This window comes from Ananas comosus, linkage group 5, assembly GCF_001540865.1.
Source record: "Ananas comosus cultivar F153 linkage group 5, ASM154086v1, whole genome shotgun sequence".
NCBI lineage: Eukaryota > Viridiplantae > Streptophyta > Magnoliopsida > Poales > Bromeliaceae > Ananas > Ananas comosus.
This window is the reverse complement of record NC_033625.1, coordinates 14863607-14888002: the sequence shown is the minus strand read 5'-3', so window position 1 is coordinate 14888002 and position 24396 is coordinate 14863607. Positions and strand designations below refer to the sequence as shown.

General features: G+C 34.9%; 2 protein-coding genes across 2 annotated transcripts; one reads left to right on the top strand and one right to left on the bottom strand.

Annotated features, from left to right (window-relative positions):
• On the top strand, positions 129 to 11445 carry LOC109710741 (serine/threonine protein phosphatase 2A 55 kDa regulatory subunit B beta isoform-like). The gene is made up of 22 exons (XM_020233480.1): positions 129 to 420; positions 535 to 599; positions 1704 to 1794; positions 2936 to 3024; positions 3336 to 3469; positions 3562 to 3623; positions 3826 to 3925; positions 4437 to 4533; positions 5007 to 5305; positions 6233 to 6336; positions 6501 to 6596; positions 6698 to 6817; positions 6912 to 7106; positions 7336 to 7427; positions 8033 to 8151; positions 8750 to 8873; positions 8989 to 9112; positions 9682 to 9750; positions 9982 to 10073; positions 10145 to 10222; positions 10670 to 10743; positions 10844 to 11445. Exons 1-22 carry the CDS (start codon positions 178 to 180, stop codon positions 10981 to 10983), a joined length of 2607 nt encoding a protein of 868 aa, XP_020089069.1. The 5' UTR covers positions 129 to 177; the 3' UTR covers positions 10984 to 11445.
• On the bottom strand, positions 11689 to 15402 carry LOC109710981 (LRR receptor-like serine/threonine-protein kinase GSO1). Its single transcript, XM_020233823.1, has one exon. The coding sequence runs from the start codon at positions 14812 to 14814 to the stop codon at positions 11893 to 11895; it is 2922 nt and encodes a 973-aa protein (XP_020089412.1). The 5' UTR covers positions 14815 to 15402; the 3' UTR covers positions 11689 to 11892.

Below are 24396 nucleotides of genomic sequence, written 5' to 3'. Positions count from 1 at the left end.
TTTTATCACATCGTACCTTCATGTGAATATTTTTTATTTTATAAGGGGTCAAAGTATAGATTTTTAAATGATAGAAAAAAGTGAAAAAGCGGGGGGTTTTTCCGTAATTTAGCCTTATTTATTATAATCCTATCCCTTTTGGTGCGAAAAGGATGAGGGAAGAAGCACCCATCGCCTATGGCCGTTGCAGCGCCCTCTTCCACTCTCTCCCGAACCACCTCTCCTCCGCCTCCTCCATTTCCTCTTCTCCTCTCCCTCTCCTCCTCCTCCTCCTCGGGAGCTCGTCGTCGTCGCCTTCGCTCCTCTCCTTCTCCGTCGTCGCCGCCGTCGTCGTCGTCGTCGTGGGCTTCGTCTCGTCGAATCAGGTGCTCCCTCGATCGCCAGACCCTATTCTCCCGCATCGCCCCCATCTACGACAACGTGTGTTAGCTCACCTCCCAATTCCGCCTCCTCCTCCTCCTCCTCCGCCCGTTTGATTCTTTTGCTTCGTTCTATTACTTACGTATGTTGTTGCTTTTGATGCTGAAATGGTAGCTCAACGATGTGCTCACCTTGGGGCAACATAGGATTTGGAAGAGGATGGCCGTCTCCTGGAGCGAGTATATGCAATGCTCTCTTTTTCTTTATTTTTTACGTAAAAACGTACAGAAATTACTTGAATTCTGTTGACCATTTTGATTTGACTACCCAAACTTTTCAAATTTTGATTTTACTATCTACTGTTTCAGTTTATTTGGTTTGATTCAGTCAATGGGGTACTTTAATTTTAAAATTTGAATGCGCTTTGATTGGTATATTTCATGTAATTTTTGCAATTATAAACTAGTTAAAGTGAGTGATTAACTCTAATTTTGAAGTCAAAGTATTGTTCACCGACACAAATCTGACAGTTTGAAAGGTTGGATAGTAATATGAAAATTGAAAGGTTGGTCAGCCAAATCAAAATGATACATAGTTCAGGTTTTGTATATTTTTACCTTATTGTTACTATCACTGGGGTTCCGAAATTGAATTTGTGATTTCACTGTAGAAGATTAAGGTAAAATTAAAAAAATGCTATTTTTTGGCCTCGTTTTGCGCCTTTGCCATTTGTTTTCATTTTTTTACATAAAATTTCTATATAAAATAGTATAAAAGAGATGGTGGATTGCTTGCAAATCCTTGGATTTTATTTAACAGCAAAAAAAAAGAGCTACTTTTTTGTTTGCTTTTAAAATTTTTTTAAACAAGTTATCGTCCGTTACTTGGCCTTAATGCATTGCAAGCTAATCAACAATGATAACAAAAGAAAAGTCTTATGTCGATATATCAATTATATAGAATAAATGTTTAAAAAGTTAAACAAAAATGATAATGATCCCAAACAGCACTTGAGCTTTAATTTAGTAGGTTTAATTTCGGGTAAAAGCATACAAGCCTTACCAGACTATAGAAATGCGTAAATCAACAGGAAATATTATGATTTAGCTGCTTTATCTTTCTTTGTTTTTTATTTCATTAATATTGTTTGAAAATTGTCTATTTTTGTCAAAACAGTAATATATCATTCTGCCAATTAACAAAATTTTCCTTTAGATTAAAAACATTCTCCAAATTAACGGAAAGGTTAGTTAGTTTTTAATGTTCCAATAACTGTTGTTTCCAAATGCCTTGTAGTCCAGGTATTTCATCTTAATTTTGATACCCATTTTCTCTTTTTGCAGTGCGAAAATGGGGGATCGGGTTCTCGATTTGTGCTGCGGGAGCGGCGATTTGACATTTCTTCTATCCCAGAAGGTTGGAACTGACGGAGAGGTGTGGCTGTTGTCTATTAACTTTAACACATATTCAAAATACCTGTGAAACTGCTATGCCCGCTATGAGATGTAAGTATGTAACAATATGGCCTTACACAGCCATCATGAAATCATCGGGACAATCATTTTACATCAAATGGTGCTACTATATACAGTTAGTTATTCTCATTAAATTTAAGGGCCATATATGTTTCCTCTGCTTTCGAATTTGTAGTAAGGCTTGCATTACTTACGGAATACAATATAGCAAGCCTATTATTTCTCTCCATCAATGATAAACTTTAAGATTTCAACATTTCTTCTTTTTTTTTTCATTGTTTTTTTTGGGTTGGAGGGGGGAGGGTGTTGGGGTTGGGGCTGCTATTTCTTGAGTATTCTTTTATTTTCCATCCTTGAAAGATAAGCATGACCTAGAGGTAAAACATGTTACTTTTGCCGCAAGCATCTTAGATACTTTTTGATACTGTAGAAGGAGGTCACCTTCTTTTTTGTACCTTTATTTTGTAAACCATTATGCAAGTGAAATGTTGTCTGTGAAACACGTTTAAATGGTCTTACAGGTCAGGGTTAGCAAATGTTTTCATCCATTATGCAATTTTTATTTTCGATTAATACGTAAGGATTGTCTTTGTACAAGCTTGATGTTTCAGTTAGTTCCTTAGCATTTCAGTTGAAATCTTTAGCCCTCAAAATTTCTGATATTACTGCATTTTCATCCTTGGTGCTGAAAAAAAAAAGAAAAAAGAAACTAAAAACATGACATTTTTACTGTAAAGTGACCTTTTCAATGCTGTTTCAGGAAATTAGTTAGGAAGTCATTTTATTGGATACGATATAAATGGTCATTTACAAGATTCAGGAGCGGTTAAGGATGGAATGCAGTATATGAGAAAGTTTAGGTACTAAAGTGTTTATCTGAGAAGTTTAGGGATTAAGTCATAATATCGGGGTAGTAAAATTCATGAGAAAGTTAAGGACTAGCTTTGAAGTGAAATGTTTAAGCACTGAGCTGCAATATGGGGTTGCTATAGATATATTTTACCCTTTTATCTTTTGTTCATTTTGACGAAAATGGAGAATGATTGACCTGGGATATCAGACAATGAGAGAGTCTAATGCTATTTTGTCACACTTCACAGGTGATAGCTCTTGACTTCTCAAGAGTGCCATTATCAATTGCTTCTACTCGCCAAGAGCAATATTGGAAGGCTTGCTACAAGAACATTAAGTGAGAATCTTCGGCACGAAAAGTATAATAGCATAAAGAGTCCTTGTAATATGAAAGGTTATCTTTTTTGTTTCAGCTATAATAGATTCTTAGTGCATGTGACCCATTTAGGAGATCTATATCATACTGGAACTCTATAATCCATCTGCCGCTGTTCCCTACAATTTCATGCTGTTTACATTGCGCATATTAATGAGATATTTTCAAGTACATGGCATTTTTTCTGTGCTTATTCTTTCTGCATGGAATTTATGCTCCCCCGTATAGACCTTACGCTGGGAATTTTTTTTAAAAAAGAAACTTTTATGCAGGTGGGTTGAAGGTGATGCCCTAGATTTACCATTCATGGACTGCTATTTTGATGCCATTACCGTTGGTTATGGGTTACGTAACTTGGTTGACAAGCCTAAAGCAATGCAGGAAATATTTAGGGTTCTGAAACCAGGTTTCATACCATTGCAACTCATTTCGACTAGTGTTTTTTGCTGTGAAACTGTTACGTATTATTGGTCTCGGTTTTGAGTAAATGTTTTGCAGGATCAAGAGCATCAATTCTAGATTTTAACAAGAGTTCATCTACTTTCATATCTTCTTTTCAGGTACTTGAGACCTTTCTGCCTGTATCTCTTGTCCTGTGATGTGTATAGTTTATTATTCTTGCAACTCTTTGTGCAACACCTTTTCTTGTTCCATTTCTCGTAAAAGCCGGATGCGCCACAGTTCGTGAAGCCGATTTGAAATGCTTCGTGAGGGCTCTAATCTTTTCTTTCAATTAACTACGTTATAATTTCTACATTGTAGAATTGGGCGATAGACAATGCGGTTGTTCCTCTTGCAAGTCGTTATGGCCTTGCGGAAGAGTACGAGTATTTAAAAGGTTCAATTGCCGAGTTTTTAACAGGTATGTACATTTGTAGCTATGCTGGTGAATACTTTTTTCTGGGAATATGCATCCATAGTTGTTCATTACAAAACTTTATTATAGAGCCTAAAGGATAAATAGAAGTAGATTTAGAGCGATCAGTCCGATGGTTACAAATCCTAAAATTCATGAGAAAACAAGCAGCTTGCTGTAATGAGATTTAAGCTGCAATTCAGAGCGATCGGTCCGATGGTTACAAATCCTAAAATTCATGAGAAAACAAGCAGCTTGCTGTAATGAGATTTAAGCGGCAATTCAGCAGGAATTTCCGAAATTTCTTCATCTGTAACAGATCCGATGGTTACAAATCCTAAAATTCATGAGAAAACAAGCAGCTTACTGTAATGAGATTTAAGCTGCAATTCAGCAGGAATTTTCAAAATTTCTTCATCTGTAACAGATCGAGCTTTAAATTTCTGTCAGTTTAGATATCGACACAGTAATTAAATCTCGCTCGTGTTTACGTCGGTTGAGAGTGTGTTCTGTGCAGGAAAGGAGTTAGAAAACCTCGCCAAACACGCCGGATTTTCCGAAGCCAAGCACTACGAAATCGCCGGAGGGCTCATGGGTAACCTAGTGGCGACGCGGTAACTGGCGCTGAATGCTAGGGCATACTTTTCTTGTTGCGAACTCGAATTTACGGGAGAGATATATTGCAAGCTTCATTTCCTTGTAAAATTTCTTGATTGGCAAGCTGATGTATAGTTTAACTTCAACATTGTTCTGCATCCAATCTCCTTGTTTTGGAGGAAATGTTCCTTACTTGGGCTTTGTTCTTATGTTTTCAGTGGTACAAGCAATGCTCCTTTCTTTTATTGAGCAGTGCAAATTCTTATCTATTATGGTCTAGTTTGGTAATGCAGCGGCTAAAATCGCTATTATTATATCTTAAATGATCTAAATTTATACTGTAGAATTGTTTGTAACTGCGCATCTATTATATATTGCGGATGTAAACGTGAGACGTTGCCAAAGCTAATGTAGCAGCAAAATACACCACTAAAAATTCTCACTTTTCCAAAAATTAAAAAAAACGAGAAATATAAAATATTTGGCGAAGAGATAAGCAAGTGCACTGTGCACCTAAAAAAAAAAAGCAAAAAAACAAAACAAAAACAAAAACAAAAAGCAGAGAATTATTTATTTATTTATTTATTTCGCTTTACTCTGAAGCACTTCACCGGAGTCGGCTGCGGATAGAGAAAGCAAGCGATAGGGAGAAGCGCTTCCGCCGCCGCCGCCGCCGCCGCCGTTTTAGTGCGATGAGTTCGCCGGCGCCGGCGCCGGCGCCGGGGGCGCTGGAGTGGAAGTTGTCTCAGGTGCTGGGCGAGCCGCTTCCGGGGGAGAAGCTCGAAGATGGTAACGACGACGATTACAGTCCCCATCCAAATCCAAATCCATTCACTACCTAATCAATCGCTGAAAATTTTGATTTTCATATCCAAGCTTTTAATTTGTTTGATTTAAGCGGTGTGATGGTTCTTCCCGTACGAAGCTTAGGCTCAGTGCTCATTTTGATGCATTTATTATGCTTGTTCTTATCTAAATTTTGAAATGGAAGAGTCATTAATCGATTTCTATCAACTGACTTAAAAAGTTAGACGACAAAATCAAAATTTCTATAGGTTAGGTAGTCATATCAAAATGGGCGATAGTTCAGCTAAGTTCTATACGCCTTCGTAATTAGACGTGCTCGATGAATGGTGCTGATATGTGTGCTTAGTGCTTGTTTGGTTCAGCTTCTTTACTAGAAAAGCATTCGAGCATTTGAAAAAGAGCTTAATTACACTTTAGGAGCTCAGTAGAGAAGTCTAAAGTCCTTAATTTGGTTAAGAAAATGTTGAGATTTCGACCTCGTTATGGTTAATTTTGGTGGCAGATCATAGAAAAGATGCTACTTGTAGAGTGTGAATTTCAAACTCTCTATGCTCGCTTTGCATTGCTGCTTAACTACATTTTCTTCCTTGATCAAAAACACTTTCGAGCACGCGAACTATCAAAACCAGGTTTTGGGGCTGGAGAAACTATATGCAAGAAAATGCTCGGTGCTGATTAAAATTTTATCGTTCGTTGATAGCGTATAGGGATTACTGCCAAATGAATAATAAAATTTTTGACAGAAAAAGAAGTACGATATAGAAAGCGAAAAAAACCCTGAAGTTCAAGTCTAGTAGAGTGTAATAAAACCAAAAAAAAAGGTGGAAAAAGAAAACCCAAAAATGCACCGGAACTTATTATCTTGCTGCCACTATTTTACAAATTGCTGCTTCTTTTGCATTGCTGCAGGTGATACTATATCCGCAATGGAATTCGACTGCAGAGGCAACTATCTCGCAGTTGGAGATTATCGTGGCCGGATAATTCTTTTTGAAGGAACAGAGAGGGATCATGTAAACTCTCACATCATCTATGGTATTTCGTCATTTTTTTTTTTTCTGTACATGCAAAAATATGTATACAATTGCAACTAAGATAAAATAGAGCTCGTTTTCCTTCTTAAGTTTTGTACACGAATTTGGTGGTCAAGTACTAACTGATTTTTAATTATTTTCAGTTGGGTTCTCGGAATGAGCTAGAATCCAGGGACTATCCTGCTACGGCACGTCCTATATATACTTATAAAACCGAGTTCCAAAGTCATGAGCTAGAGGTATGCTATTTATTAAGTTAGCCTTTTCTTGTTCTATTATAGTGCGTAAATTTGGCACGTAAATTGCTTATAGAGAAATGCAATGGTACTTCTCTCTGTAGTTTGACTATCTGAATAGTTTGGAGATTGGAGAGAAGATCAACAAATTGAGGTGGTGTGCGCAGCCCAACAGTTCACTGTTTATTCTTTCTACAAATGATAGGACAATTAAACTATGGAAGGTAAAACTTGACAGAAAAAATTCATGTTTGGAGTAATTGGAATGTGTCTTCTAGCATCAGAATGAGATTTTAATGAACTATATCGTGAAAGCAGGCTTCGGAAAATAAGTTAAAGAAAGATAAGGAAGCGAAACCAAGTCTATGCATACCCTCAGAGAATGCTCTACTTGCTGAGAAAAGTTTTCTTGTTGGCGAGGCGGAAAGAGTTACGAGGAATGGTTACTACCTTGAGTGGAGGAATAAGAAGCCCAGAAATACATCTCCAACATCTGAAGAAGGCCCTGAAAAGGTTGGTTTAGAGGATTTTCTTTTTTATTTTTCCTTCCCCATAAATCTCCGTTATATATGTTAGTTTATTACCTTGTTAATCCAACTATATCCAATTCGGAATTCATGACTGAGTTGTTATTAGTTGTATTCATCATAAGCCGAAGAAGAAACTGTATTGTAGTATTATATGTTTTGTCTCTTCTGGTAAATATTAATACCATGTAGTCTATATTTATTTTTGTTATTAGGTAGTAGATATTGGAGATACCACTACTGCAAAGTGTCGGAGGATCTATTCTCATGCTCATGATTACAACATCAACTCCATCTCTAATAATAGGTAAGATATTTTCGGTATAATGTATGGATAGTCCCCTTACTATCCCAATATTGTGATGTGGTCCCTGAACTTTTCACTTAAATACGTAGTCCCTGAAGTTTTTAATATGTTGCAGTTTCATTCCTGACCATCAAAAAAAAAAGTTTTCTAAAATGACCATATAATCCCTTCTATTAAAAGTACTTTGTTTTTAAGTTTACTTGATATGAAGTTAGAAAGGTCATTTTAGTGAAAAGGTCAGCCTACATTATTTTCTTGTTCTTTTTTTTTCCACTGCTAAGGATGGAATTGCAACATATGAGAAAACTGGAGGATGACAGTGTTTAAGTGAAATGTTCAGGGGCCAAGTTGCATCATCGGGGTAGCACAGCATCTATTGATACAATTTTCCATCATTCTTTTTTTACTATCTTCTGCATTTTGTGCTTAATTGTGTGAAGATTTATCTCATTCGATCTACATGTTCAGATTATTTGTAATTATTTTTCAGGATTTACTTCTGTCACTAATGGGCAGATGGTACTAATGTAGCCTAGCCTTTGTAGGTTCTTTTATGTGGTTTTTGGTTTTTTGTCTGAGGCCTAATATTTTTCTTACGTGCGCAGTGATGGTGAGACATTCATATCTGCTGATGACCTCAGAATAAACTTATGGAACCTGGAGATCAGTAATCAATGCTTTAACATCATTGATATGAAGCCTTTTGACATGGAAGATCTCGTAGGTGATCTATTTTGTAACTGTTTTCCTGACATAATAATCATCTTTATTCATAATTCTGTTTTCCATAACTTTTAGTCCTCATCATGAATAATAGATTGCTAAAATCTTACAGAGATCCCTGCAGCTGTTGGCTATTTTGAAATAGGCTCCCCAACTTTATCTTTTTTTTTTGACGCCCATATGCTTTTCCTCATTTTGATTCAAGTTATTTCTCATTATGGTGAAATTATGCGTAATCTGAGTATTACGGTTAAATTTAACGTCTCGGTTTTTCTGTAGGTTCTGTTAAAAGTTAGCCTGTTATAACTGATGGAGCCATTAAAATTAATGGAATCCCTAATGAAACAACTTAAATCAAGACGAGCAAATGTAACCCAAAAAAAAAAAAAAAAGAGCTGAGTCACATGGCCGATAGTTGAGGGAATCTCAACAAGAAGCCTACATTTTATACACTTGATTGAAGGAATCCTTTGTGTAGAGGACAACATACAGAAGTTCTACAGTTTGGTAGTGCACGCTGAGTTACCTTTGAACAATTACGTAACTTATTGATGGATCAATAGCTTTACTTACTGACTTTCATTTGTTGAACTCTCCAGAGGTGATTACTTCAGCTGAATTTCATCCGTCTTATTGCAATCTTTTAGCCTACAGTAGTTCGAGAGGTTTTATTCGGCTTGTTGACCTGCGACAGTCAGCAGTCTGTGATCAGAATGTGAGAATGTGAGCTATTTCATTTGCTTGTCGTTATTCTTATCACTAGATTTATCTAATATATGTTACTCTTTAATAGTTTCTTTAGCAAAGGGGGTTGATGATTTGATATTTTCTGTTGCAGACTACGTGATCGTGAAAATAAAAAATCTGGGACTTTCTTTAGCGAGATAATTTCTTCTATTTCTGATATAAAGTTTCCAAAAGATGGAAGATATATTCTAAGTCGCGACTACATGAATTTAAAGGTAGTGTAGCCTTATGTGAAAGTTAATCTTCATTACTGTGAGTATTCTTTGTTGATTGACGGTTCACCTTATACTAGCCTGGCAAGTCAACTGATTTTTAAAGGGTCATTAACTGCAAAATATTTAAAATTATCCCATTTGAAATAGTTGACATTTGTTTTTCAATCAGTGGATTGACCAACCTGACTTGACCAAGCCTTTCTCTAATTGTTTTACTTAAATCTTTATATTCAGCTACTGTGATTTCTAAAACTTCATTGTTGAGACTCTTTTCTACAATTTTTTTTGTCCTACCATATATTATTTATGTTGTCATTATGTTCTATATTAACCAAAAAAAAAAAAAATTGTGGACTTTGCAGTCAGCCTCAATTGTTATGTGACGCCCCACTTCTGAGGGGGTCACCCGTCCTAGGGCTGCTCTAGTCTTAGCATACTTAACTCTCTTAATCTCTTGAACCTAGCCACCGTCCAAATTCTATAGCCAGGTTAAGAGGTTTGACCATATTATATCTTTTATAAAGAACTACAAATCTAGAGGTGTCACATGTTATTTCCTGCATTTTCAGATGTGGGACCTGCACATGGAAAGCTCTCCTATTGCAACTTTTAATGTACATGAGTATCTTCGCTCCAAGGTAACTTATTTATTTTTTCTTTTTTAATTGATATTAGTTTTGATTCAATATGCACAAGTACCATCAAATGTGTCTCATTTGAAATTTTCCCTTTCGAAAGAAAACCCAATCTGCCAGTAGAATAAGTGCTTGTCATTTGTTTTTCTTAGGTTTTGGACGACTAATCATAGATACAAGTACTCCTCTTGAAAAAATATATTTTGATGTTAACATATTTTCTGGTATCTGCAGCTCTTGGAGTTGTATAGTGCTGATTCCGTCTTCGACAAGTTTGGGTGTTGCATTAGCAAGGATGGACGCCGCTTTGCCAGTGGATCTTACAGGTTTCTGATATATTATTTGCCTGCTCCTAGAATTATTGTTATTAAGACTACTGTTTTCTGCATGAAATCAGCAATAATTTCCGAGTTTTCTCTCGCGACGGTGGACCTGATGATGGCATTACTTTGCAAGCTAGCAGAAACCCAAACAGGTTGGTTTATATATTCTATTTTTCATTAGCTTAATTGATTTCCAAAGATAGTGAACTTAATTGTCGAAGAAAATTGAAGATATACCCTCTGGCTAAATGAAAACAAACTCCTTTTTGATCGAACTCGAGTATCAGTCTTGAATTGTCAGTCACGCTATCATTGTCATCACTTTCTGTTGAAATGTGGAGTTATTATATTACAAATATCATGTCGAATTATTTCTTTTCACTAGTTTCCCTTATTGATCTATTTCATCCAATGAGATACTCAACTCTAGGGTAAATGAGGAAAGCAATCTCTACTGGTTCTACTCCCTACTTTAATGAAGCAAATCCTTGAAAGGGTTTGGTAAAAGATAACCTCGCATCTTCAATAGTAATAATCGCTAATTTGTATAAATGGATGTAACCAATGAGCCTCACTTTAATAATTCATATTGATCTCAGGACACCACACATAAATTCTCTGCCAAAAGCTGCAGGGTTGCTTACAAGTTTTGCTCGTGGGCTCAGTCGGAGAGGTCCTAGGCACTTCTCATTTCTTTTCACCACAACTTTCAGTTTCCTTGAAGAACCGTCAATAATTTTTATTTTTAATTCTTGCCGTTACCCTCATCACAGGACATGATATTCCGAGCCCTGATAATAATGAAGAGATCCCCTGCGACTTGAAGTCGAAGCTGACTCATTTGGCATGGCATCCTACAACAAACCTGATTGTCTGTGCTGCTAAAAGCAGCTTGTACATGTATTATGCATAGAACATCAATTCTTGTCTCTTTTTCTCAAACCACCACTGGTTCTACGGTACCCATAATGGTTGTGATTATACAGTGACCCAACAATGAGCACGAAAAAGCACAAAGATGCCATGGAACAAGAACAAATTTTGCTTCGAACATTAGTTAATACATTGGTAGGGTTCATGGTTTTTCCTTTTATTTTTTTTATTTTTTCTCTTTTGATCATTCAAGCCGATAGCAAAACCAGTCAGGCTTAACCATTTGCCAAATCAGATGTAATTGTTTGAAGGAACGCAGGAATATTGTCTCCTAAATGTAAAGATACCTTGAGATTCGGAATATTCGTCGCAATGTACATTTTCTCAGTGGAACTCACTCTTATCCTGTTACGTTTGAAATCCATCTGTAAATTTGGCTTACGATGAACAAATTCTGTAATATTTAAGTTCCAATGTAAATATGTGATAATCTTTTTCGCCTTGTAAAGTTTGTTGATGTGTAAGGCATTTGAGATGAACTGCTGAAAACTTACTAATCACTACAGAGGTTGGAGTGTTTCATCTACTTCTCTCTTGTAAATCAAACCTTGCAAATTTTATTCGGGCTAAAAGTGATTCTCATCTATCTGCAAAATCACTTGGTTTAATTGAAAATTTTCATGCAGTATGAACAGTAACCAAAGACTAGTTTGCACAAGAAAAGAGATGTTACTTGCAGTACAGATTTTCAGAAAGGCAAGGGATTGATTTACTGAGTCTACAAACTACTACAATAGTAATAGATTTCCACATACAAAACCCAGCACATCTTTACCCACACCCCACTTCAGCAACCAAACAAAACACTACAAAAATAAAGAAAAAAAAATGAAAAAGAAAGAGAGAATGTTCTGCAACAGCTAAACTGCATTCAACTTCCAAATCTTTTTCAGACCACTGAATTCTCTGAAGCACCCACTTCCCTTTTCACTCCAAGAATGCATGAATCAGATGAAGAGCTGTTCCTCTCATCAGGAGAAGCCACCACAGACATGGACTTCACCTTCCAATACTTCCCATTTTTTTTGATCCATTTGTTGTCTTTTCTGGGCCATTTACTGTCTTCTTTCCCCTCATACTCTTCTCCATCTGAATTTGACACAGAAACTTCCCTCCAATTCATCCATATTCTAAGCATTATATAAAGAAGCGCCATGCAAACCGCTGCCGAAACAAGCACAATCGCTACTATGATCCCCGCCACCGTCGCAGTCGATAAGCTCTTCATCTCAGAGGCCCGTGAGCCGACACATGAACCCAATGGCGCGCCACATAATTCGTTACCCGTAAATGAGCTCAACGGGAAGCTCGAGAGTACAGAAGGAATTGAACCGTCGAGAAAATTATTCGATAAATTAAGTCGATGTAGGCTTGTCAGTCGGTCGATCGAAGCAGGTATGCGCCCTTCCAATCGATTGAAAGATAGATTAAGTCTCTCTAGCTTGATGAGATTTCCAATAGAAGAAGGGATTTCTCCTGATAATTGATTTCTGCTCAAATCCAGTATAACTTGAAGCTCAGTTAACTGTCCGATCTCTGCTGGTATTACTCCTGTCAGTGAGTTCTCAGAAAGCCTCAATTCATAGAGCTTGTTGCAGTGCCGAATAGTCGAAGGAATTGGGCCTGAATGATTATTACTTTGTAAATTAAGTACATTGAGTGAGGCGAGATTTCCGATCTCCGGTGGTATAACACCTGAAACATTGTTGTCATGCAGAGAAAGTTTCAGTAAACTCGAGCAGTTGCCAATCTCCGGAGGTAAATCGCCGCTGAATTCATTCGAAGAGAGATCGAGTTCACCGAGCAAATTCAAATTCCCCAGCCATGAAGGAACACTACCCACTAAGTTATTTCCATTGAGCAGGAGATGGGTCAGTCTCTTACACCTTGACAGCATATTCGGGACTTCGCCGGATAAATTGTTCGCCGCAAGATCTAGGAAGTCGAGTTCCTCGAGAAGGCCTAACTCAGGAGGGACTGCACCAGTTAGGAGATTGTGGCCTAACCTTAGTCGGGTCAGGTTCCTCGACTCACCGATAGCGGAGGGAATTACACCTGAAAAGCTGTTATTTGTCAAATCCAGGACAGTTAATGCGGTTGAGCCGAGCAAAGGGACGATGTTTCCGTTGAGTCTATTGTGAGAGAAGTTGATGATGCTGATATTTTTTAGCATGAAGAGAGACTCCGGCAAAGGACCCTCGAGGGAATTGTTGTACAATGTGATCAATGTGAGCTCCGCGAGGTGTTCGAAGGTGCTCGGAATGGTCCCCGAGAGCTTATTATCGGCCAAGGCAAGGTCTTGTAGGTTCTTGCAGTAGCCCAAACTCGGAGGAATAGGGCCCGAAAGCTCATTCTGCCTCAATTGCAGCACTACCAAGTTCTTGAGCTTTCCAATGCTATCCGGAATTGGACCGACAAAGTGATTTCCGAAGAAGTCGATCTCTTCTAAGTTCGAGCAGTTGGTTAGCTCATTCGGAATGGTCCCAGACATCTGATTCTCATATACGAGAAGAAGCGTCAGCTTCTGTAACTTCCCAATTTCCGGTGGAATTCCACCAATCAGATTGTTGTGGAAGAGAGATAATATCTCCAAATTGCTCAAATTCCCAATCTCATGTGGTAGAACGCCGAAAAAGCTATTGTTGTGAAGCACGAGATTCTTGAGATTCGTAAGGCGGTCGATACCGGACGGAATAACTCCGCTGAGGCTATTGTTTGAGAGGTCCAGAGATTCTAATGAATTGCAGTTAAGTAGCTCCTCGATTGTGCCTGTTAAATTGTTTCCGGCTAAGAACAAATTTTGCAAGCTCGAGTTATTCGGACAGAGATCTTCAGAGATGCCGCCCTCGAGAAAGTTGCTGGAAAGGACCAAATACTGAAGATTGTTGAGGCGGGCAGTGGAGATACCGACTGTCCCAGAGAGATTATTCATCGACAAGTCCAAAATCTTCAGCTGACTCAACTGGTTCAGCTGCGCAGGGATGCTGCCGCTTAATCGGTTTCCGAGTAGATAGAGATAAGTCAACCTCGAAAGATCGCCAATTTCTATAGGAATCGGCCCGTAAAGTTGGTTGTTTGCAAGATTCAGAGTTTGCAGTTCATATAATTTCCCAATTGATTGAGGGATTTCTCCCTGTAAGTTGTTCTCAGCAGCTGACAGAACTTGCAGATTACTGCAGTAGCCGATTTCTTGGGGAATCGGCCCTGAGAGGCTATTGTTCTGAATATTAAGTATTCTCAGATGATTCATATTAGAAATTTGAATCGGAATACTCCCGTTTAATCGGCAAGAAGCAAGACCCAGAATCTCCAATTCGGTGCAGTTGCCGATATGCGGTGGGATCTCCCCAGAGAGCAAGTTATCACCTATTCTGAGCTCCTCGAGGTTCATCAGAAGGCCGAGCTCTCGAGGAATCGAACCGGAGAGGGAATTGGAGTACAAAAGCAATGTTTTCAGGTTCTTGAGCATGCCAAGTTCGCGGGGGATCGGGCCGGACAGAGAATTCGACGATAAATCGAGGAATTCGAGGAATACGAGCCGTCCGACCGCCGGAGAGATCGAACCGGACAGCCCTCGGCCCGACAAGTTAAGACCCAAGACATAGTCCTGGTCATCAAGACATGTAACTCCATTCCAGCTACACACATTTGCACTCAAAGACCAGTTTTCGAGAACCCCATTCGGGTCGACGAAATCGGATTTTATTTGAAGCAGCAGCACTGAATCAGAATTTGCAGAGACTACTACACATGCAGTGATGAGTATGGTGCTCAAAAGTGACACACAAAGCATGAGAGAGAACTTTTGCATGCTGGAATAGTAGATTGGAACTTACAAGATACTGCAGTGAGAGCTTGAGATGGTCTCCTTGATGATCATTGACAACTTGAACTCTCCTTTCAGCTTCAAAAAGAAGCAGGAAATAATGATTGTGATTATGATGATGGTTGAGGAAAAGTGCTTCTTGGTAAGTGATTTTCAATGCAATATGAGTAGAGTTTTTTCCATGTGAGCACAAAAACCAGCCTCACATGTTACTGGCAGGGAAAGAAAAAGGAATTGGAAAGTGAAGGGGACTTTTCAAATTTCAATAGTAGGCTATAATAGGATGGCTTGCTATTTTTTTTTATGTGATTTGGAGAAGTGCTTCTCCCTTCCTGAGAGGTAACCAACACAAAGATCTTCTGGGTAGCTTGGATAGGTTTGGAAAGAGTGTGTTTAGAGTAAGGGTGATTGAGCTCAGGCATGCTGAAAGGGACTGCAGAGAGACCCCACCTGCATCTACTGAAAAGCTCAACTCAAGCACCATTTGATCATTTGAGGAAAAATGAAAACAAAAAGTTGCCCTTTTGGTCCTCCTTTTGTGTTTTCTGAATAATTTCAATTCAAAAAGAAAAGAAAAGAAAAGAAAAGAAATAAGATTAGCTAGATATGGTGAGATTCTGAGTAGAGGTTTGGTAGCCATTGGCTCAACCTTGCTATCTAATCTATGCACTCAGGTCCACTTGAAAGTTTCAAGCATATCCAAAGCTAGAATATGCATGCATACTCCTTAATGCCCTTATTTAATTCACTTAGCCATGTAAGATTGGTCAGATAAAATGAACAATATTTTAAGTAAGTTTAAATAAAAATAACTATAAGAAAAAAATTGTTGTAAATAATACGTTACATAATTTACGTGGAATGGACGTTACAGAGAAGAACTACTCAGAATTAAGACCTAAATTTTTTCTCGACATAAGCCCAACTGCCGCAGAATTTAAGCAAAAAAGGACAGGAATGGCACAACCACCACACTGAGGCTGTGGCCCTTGTTCTGGGGTTTAATTTCATGTGATTAATTAAGATTCCTGTTCAGGGATAAATCCAAACAAGAACTGACAAAATGCTCTCTTTTTATAACTGTTTCCTCACTGCAAAATAAGCCCTTTTAGGTTTAGCTTTTGCTCACCCATCTTTTTCCTTCCTGTTTAGTTACATAACTCTATCTTCAAATCTTTCTATGTTTATTAATAAGAATATAATTAAGCTCATGCAAAAATAATGTGAAAGATGAGTCTTTTATCTCTAAAAACTAAAGCTACCAGATAATGGTATTTTTAATATTTATATTTAACAGTTTTTCTTACGTCTCGATTAGAAAATTTTGTAAAGTTCAAACTTAGAACTTTCAATTCTGATACTATGTAAAAATAATATTTATTTTCGAAAGCCTTTTAGTGTTTGTAGCTAACAAATTGAAACCTTGTTTGATCCCATGAAAATGAAATAAAGCGTTCCCTCTGGTCCAAGTTTGGGACATGTTCCTAACAATAGAGCTGTCATACATAACCAACTAATAATCACCTCATTAAAAGATGCTTTCATGGTAGGAAAAACCATTTTGTTCTTTGGGGTTTTTTTTTTTTTTTTATCAAAGTGAGAGAGAGAGAGAGAGAGAACATGCTACATGTTTTCGTTCATTTCTGAGAAATAAACTCAGCTAGAAATATAAAGCAATTAGATTTTGAACTTAAAATCTCGGATACCAACCATTAAATTCTTAACCAACTGCACTAAGTACAATCGGTGGAAGTTGTTATACGTATACTTATATTATAAACATATTATGGAAAAAGGAAAAGACTCTACAATTTTATGTTGTACCTTATAATTTAATAAAATATTGAAGACTAGAGTAGGGCATCTGAATTGCTCAACTAACATTAAGAAAGAACAGTGGCCAAAACTCTAGAAATAAAAAATTGATTCTTATATGAAAAGTTTATGGGGTTTTTAATAGCAGAACACAAGGTTGAAAAGCAACCCAGAGAAGCAGAAGAGGCCAAAGTAGAAGGTAGATATTATTAAAAGCTCCCACAGTTAATTATTGCACTATAATAATCATAGCATCCAATAATAGATGTGGTACTAAAAAGTTTTATTCAATAATTAAGGGGGGGAAAAAAGGTTTCTTCTACCTGTCATTATTACATATCCATTTGGTATGTTCTTAGTAGGACTATCTACAATGGGAATAATTTAATTGCAATGCAAATTAACATGTCCACTCACTACACAAAAGGTCTTCAACTACTTAGTTTTTAAAATTTGGTTGATAAAAATTTGGTTGCATGGGGACAATGAGATAATGTAATTGTATGCATACACACACATCAACACATCATGAGTCATTGGTGTTTTCAAAAGTTGACCATTTTGACTGGGGAAAAAAAAAAAAAAAGCATTAATTCAACAGTTGCTGAGTTGAATAGGTTTTGACTTTAGTTTGCCTAACTTGGGCACTTACCCATTTGTCTGATCTTGGTGAGTACAGTACTGTTAAGTATTCAAACACTTTGGTCAACTAAGCCATTTTGTTTGAAACATCCACAGAAACCTTAGGCATAAAAGAAAGAAAGTTATATATAACACGCGCAAAAACGCTATCAGATTAAGGTTTTATCGGTTCGACCAGTGGCTCGACCAACGGTTCGGACAATTCCACCAATTCATTGATTCACGATTCAACTGGACTCATTCAGCCGATATTTAAATATTGATTCGAATTAAGAAGCTGAAATAGTTGGTACTCTGGAGAATCATAAAAATACATTTAACTTAAAATAATCTAAAGGGATGATCACCCTTTGAAATCTCAACGATGTACAGAACTATGATTCTCATAAAACAGAGCTGGAGCAAAAGCGTACAAAGATGTGCTTCTTTGTTTGACTCATAAGATTGCGATATGTCGAGCAATAAACAAGCTATTAGTTACAAAAATAAATAAAGTATTTTGCCGCAGTAGTATTTTCTCACCGCAATCTCTCTGCAATCCCAAACAACCTAACTGATCTGGGCCAATGTCGCATATTACACTTGAATTTTCTAGAATTTTCTAGTCCCCATAAAATGTTAATGGGCTTTATAAGGCCCAGTGTGTATTATGTATATTGTATGAAATGTGGTTTAAGCCCCAATGGGCTTTGGATCTTTTGTGGTTCTTTTTTTTTTGTTTTCCTGAAACATGGCCCAACATATTTTGTTTGAATTTGGATACTTTAAAATCCTATGTCCAATGCCAATTGCCACATGATAATAGTATTAATCCAAAGGTTAGAAATGATCAAAGTGATTGATTTAAGGGCCAAAAAATCGAAAGTATCAGATTCTCTATGCTTCCGATAGTATAGTAGCTCTATATATATATATATATATATATATATATATATAGAGATAGAGAGAGAGAGAGAGAGAGAGAGAGAGAGAGAGAGCTAGGCTGGTATACTATCGGTAGCACGGAGGCCTCCGTGCTACCAAGTTGTTTTCAATGCTGCGACTTTCAAATCGATGATCGGCTTTATTAGACTTAATCTACACTATTAAAAGTGTTTGTAAACTAAATTTCATAATTTTTCGGCATCATTTGGCTAGTGATCAAAAGGTCTTAAAATTGACAATTTTAATGGCAGATGTGATGCGTTTGTGAATTTAATCGTGTAAAATAATCCAAATCTGATAAAATTTTTACAGAAATTTTTTTTCACTATTTAGAGTAAGATCAATACTTCTGATCTTAAATTCAAGTCTTTTATCATAATTTTTTATGAGATTTTTATTTTCAGCAATTCATTTTTAGACTACTCGTTTAATAAGTAAATGATGTCAAAAAATTATGAAATTTAGTTTTCAAATATTTTTAATAATATAGATCGAGTCTAATGGAGTCGATCGTCCATTTGGAAGCCACATTATTAAAAACAACTTAATAGCACGGATACCTTAATGCTATCGATAGTATACCAGCCTCCTCTCTCTCTCTCTCTCTCTCTATATATATATTTTTTTTTGCATAAAATAAGCTAAAAAAAAAAAGGGGAAAATGTGAAGCACGAGATAAAGCAGGAGATATTTTTTCTTTAAATAGCCAAGGCACATCACATGCTCGAGGCAAGTGTCCCGTGTCAATTTCTGAGTCCAAATCTCTTTTTTATTTTTTTATTTTTATTTTTCTCTTTATTGGGTGATTCAATTGCTTCCACAGCTGCCATTGTCAACCTATATATATATATATCTACGTCCCTTCAATTGTACCTTCTAAAAAAAGTAATAATAATAATATTAGTAAATGGTAACAAAATTTGTGGATCGATTATACTGTTATTAGTCAGAATATTATATAAATTTTTTCTAAAAACTTACTAAATTAGAAGTTTCAAAAGTTGAGCTTTTTCTCTTCGGCCTTAAAATCTGTTAAAATTTTTTTCTTATTCAGTATTGTTCGAGCAATGTTATATTAGCAAGAATGTTATATGAAATATATCTTACTAACAACTACCTAAACTAAAAGTTTCAAAAGTTGAGATGTTTCTTTTTTCCTTCGGACTTAATTAATATTCCTGCAGTAAAATTTTGAGAATTTTTTATAAAAAGTTCTGCGAAAAAATAAATAAATAAAAATCAGAAGCCAAACAAAACAAGTACTAAGAAATATTTGGATTACAATTTATTTCTTTCCCCTTGTTTTTTTCTTTCTTTTTTTTTTTTAAAATTATCTTCTATGCCTAATGCATAAGAGGATAAGATCATATGTTATCAAGAATCCGAAAGAGGAAAAAAAAGCAAAGCAAAACAAAAGGCACACATGTATATATATATATATCTATAGAGTCCGGCTAGGATACTATCGATAGCACCAGGACTTGGCGCTATAGTTTTCCACTGTTAGATTTAACCTTTTGACTATTTTTACCCGTTAGTTTATACTATTCAACCAACCATCCACTCAACCCTAGGGGGTCCATATCATTCTAACCACAAATATCTCAATTCAAAGGCTAAAAAATTAATAGCACCAATAACTTAGTGCTATTGATAGTATTTCAGCTTAGTTTTATATATATATATATGTCCAAATCTACTGGTGCCACAGCAAAGAGATAGAGGGATCATGTGTGCTGTGATGTTTTAGTTCCTCTCTTGTTTCTTTCTACCTAATAATAAGATTCCCCAATCAACTAATCCTATACTCAATCTAAGATGCATCACAAACTTTCAATTAGTTTTTGTATAGTTGTATTTTTGTTTGTAAGCATAAAACGCGTTTGTAGATCAGTTTCTTATTGGACCGATCTTTTGGATAATATGATATTAGAACTACTCCTAAGCTCTTGCCATTACGTGAGATTGTGGATTCAATTGCTTTTGATTAGTTTCCACTAAGTCTTTCTTTGGCTTGTACTTAAACAAATATTAAATATATATCTAGACGAGTTTTTATCCTAAGCTTTGGTTATTTCGTGAGATCTTAAATTCAATCTCTTTCCATTAGTTTCTATTTAATCTATCTTTTGTTTCTACTTTAGATGTGTTAAATATAGTTTTAGACCGATTTCTCTTCTTTCTTTTGATAATATGATATCAGAGACAATCCTAAACTCTCGCAATTTGGTGAGATCGTGGAATCAATCCCTGCATGCTATAATACTTTTTTCTTATAACACTACTAAAATAATATTATATATTACGAGATAATCAAATAAATTGTTAATAGATTGAAGAACCGACCAGATGTGCTTTTAAGAAGCATACATGTTTCTGTATCTTAAAGTTGTTTTCGATGATAGAATTTTCAAATCAATAATCGATTTTGTTAAAGTTGATCTAAATATTTGAATTATCTAGAAATAATTTTTCTTATTTTTTTCGATATTATTTATCTAGTGATAAGAAGAAATTCAAAATTTACAATTTTATTTGCATGTTTAACGGTCTAAAAAATATTCAAATATGGTAAAATTATTATAGAAAATTTTACATTATCTAAAACGGAACTAATATTTTTTATATAAAATTTTAGTGCTGAATCATCACTTTTTGTGAGATTTTTATTTTCAGCTATTGATTTCTAATCATTGCCATAACCTCAGTAACTAATATCAAAAAATTGTAAAATTTATTTTTAAGATATTTTAAATATCTTACATGATATCTAATGGAATCAGTCATCAATTCAGAAGTTTCATAATAAAAAATAATGCGAAGATTTTTGTATTTCTCAAAGCACCACATCTGGACTCCAGATTGAAATAGCTCCGAGAAAAGAGGACGCAAAATAATGACATTTCTAAACACCTCACCTATGAGACAAAGCTCTTATGTGACCCATAACTTGTTGCTTTCATGCACCTTAATTAACTTGCCTACTTTTTTTTTTTTGATAAAATTATATTTTAAATAATTTATTCATTAAATTCAAAAAATGAAATAAAATTTTAAGCTCCAAAACCAATTTATTGAAACTATAGACCATATTAGTAAAATTTTGAACATTTTTTATAGAAAATTCTGCAAAAAATAAATAAATAAAAACCAGAAGCCAAACAAAACAAGTACTAGAAATATTTGGATTACAATTTATCTCTCCCCTTGTTTTTTTCCTTTCTTTTTTAAAATTATCTTCTATGCCTAATGCATAGAGGATAAGATCATATGTGTTATCAAGAATCCAAAAAGGGAAAAAAAAAAAAAAGAAAAAAAAGAAAGCAAAACAAAACAAAAGGCACACATGTATATATATCCATATCTACTGTTGCCACCTAGAGGGATCATGTGTGCTGTGATGTTTAAGTCCCCTCTTGTTTCCTTCTACCAAATCATAAGATTCCCCAATCTATTAATCCCACACTCAATCTTAATCGCACACTCAATCTAAGATGCATCACAAACTTTCGATTAGTTTCTGTATAGTTGTACTTTTGTTTGTAAGCGTAAAACGCGTTTGGAGACCAGTTTCTTATTGGACTGATCTTTTGGATAATATGATAGTAGAGTTAATTCTAAACTCTTGCCATTATGTGAGATTATGGATTCAACTCCTTTTTGATTAGTTTCCACTAAGGGCCTGTTTGGATGCACAGTAAAAAAATCTCCACGGAATTTTTAAACTGTTTGGATGCGCATTGTACAATTTTACGGAATTTCTCTAAATTTTAAAATTAAAAGTTAAAATTTAAATTTTAAAATTTCAATGAAATTTAAAATTAAAAATTTGATAGGTGAAATTTGAAATTTGAAAATTTAAAATTTAAAATTTGAAATTTGAAATTTAAAAATTAAAAATTAAAATTTAAAATATAAAAATCTAAATTTAATTTAAAAATTTTGAATTTTAAAAATTTTAAAATTTAAAATATAAAATTCAAATTTTAAATTTGAAATTAAAAATTTGAATATAAATTAAATTATAAAATTTAAAATTTAAAATCTATGTTGAAATTTAAAATTTTATATTCAAATTTAAAAGTTAGAACTTGATGCATCTTTACCCAAAAATGGTGGAATTGTTTTCTTTTGGTTAGAGTGGATTATAACTTTACTCCATTTTTTGGAGTATAGTTTAACTATACTCCAAAAATTACGTTATTTTTTTTTTCTCCTAAACGCTTCATAGGATAATTTTCTTACTAATGTAGTATAGTTTAACTATACTACATTTTTAAGAGTATCCAAACAGGCCTAAGTCTTTCTTTGGTTTGTACTCAAACAAATATTAAATATATAGGACTAGACGAGTTTTTATCCTAAGCTTTTGCTATTTCGTGAGATCTTAAATTCAATCTCTTTCGATTAGTTTTTATTTAGTCTATCTTTTGTTTCTACTTAATTAAGATGTATTAAATATATTTTTAGACCGATTTCTCTTTTCTGTTTTTTTTTGATAATATGATCTCAGAGACAATCCTAAACTCTCGCAATTTCGTGAGATTGTGGAATCAATCCCTGCATGATGTAATACTTTTTCCTTATAACACTATTAAAATAATATTATATATTACAGGATAATCAAATAAATTGTTAATAGATTGAAGAACCGACCAGATGTGCTTTTAGAAGCACGCACGCTTCTATATCTTAAAATTGTTTTCGATGATAGAATTTTTAAATCAATAATTAATTTTGTTAAAATTGATCTAAATATTTGAATTATCTAGAAATAATTTTTTCTATTTTTTTCGATATTATTTATCTAGTGATTAGAAGGAATTCAAAATTTACAATTTTATTTGCAAGTTTAACGGTCTAAAAAATATTCAAATCCGGAAAAATTATTATAGAAAATTTTATATATTATCTAAAACAGAACTAATATTTCTGATCTAAAATTTTAGTGCTGAATCATCACTTTTTATGGGATTTTTATTTTCACTTATTGATTTCTAATCATTTCCATAACCTGAGTAACTAATATCAAAAAATTATAAAATTTATTTTTAAGATATTTTAAATAACTTACATGAAATCTAACCGAGTCGGTCATCAATTCAATAGTTCCATAATAAAAAACAATATGAAAATCTCTGTGATTTTCAGAGCACCACAGCTGGACTCCTGTTTGATTTAGACGCAAAATATGACATTTCTAAACACCTCGACTATGAGACAAAGCTCTTATGTGACCCATACCTAGTTGTTTTCATGCACCTTAATTTGCCTACTTTTTTTTTGATAAAATTATATTTTAAATAATTTATTCATTAAATTCAAAAAATGAAATAAAATTTTAAGCTCCGAAGCCAATTTATTGAAACTATAGACCATATTATATATAAAGCAATTTATTAAATTCAACTTNATTAAATTCAAAAAATGTTCAAAATTTTACTAATATGGTCTATAGTTTCAATAAATTGGTTTTGGAGCTTAAAATTTTATTTCATTTTTTGAATTAAATGTTTATAAAAATACATTGGCAATTAAATTCAAAAAATGAAATAAAATTTTAAGCTCCGAAGCCAATTTATTGAAACTATAGACCATATTATATATAAAGCAATTTATTAAATTCAACTTAGTCACAATAAATTTTTTTTTCTAGAAAATTAATTGCCAATGTATTTTTATAAACATTTTATTAATATTTTTTTAAAAAAAAAAAAAAAAACATAGCTTGGATTTTCATTCACGGGACTCGCGCGAGCCCTCGATGTTGATTCGAGGAACGTTGATCGCCATGTGAGCCGCGTTGGTTACCGAACCCCAACTAAACTAAACACGTGGAAGTTCCGCAGTACGACACGTGTCCAAAGCAGTTGACGTGGCTGCTCTAAGTAAAACAGCGAACACGGGAAGCTCCACTGGTAGCGCGCCACGTCCACCCTCTGGAACGTGGGCCCCATTGAAAGTCAAACGCGTCGTCCAATGGGAATACGACGCGTGGGAACGCGACAACCGAGATAAAATGGGGGGTACGCTCCGGATCGTCGGATCGCGTCCTCGATTTTACTTCGAGGATAGAATGTACGGATCGACCCTATGTTATCCCAAAATTACGGCTTAGTCCCTCTTGTTAAGAGATTGTATTAATTTTTACAAATTCACATTTTAATCTGATAAATATAATATATA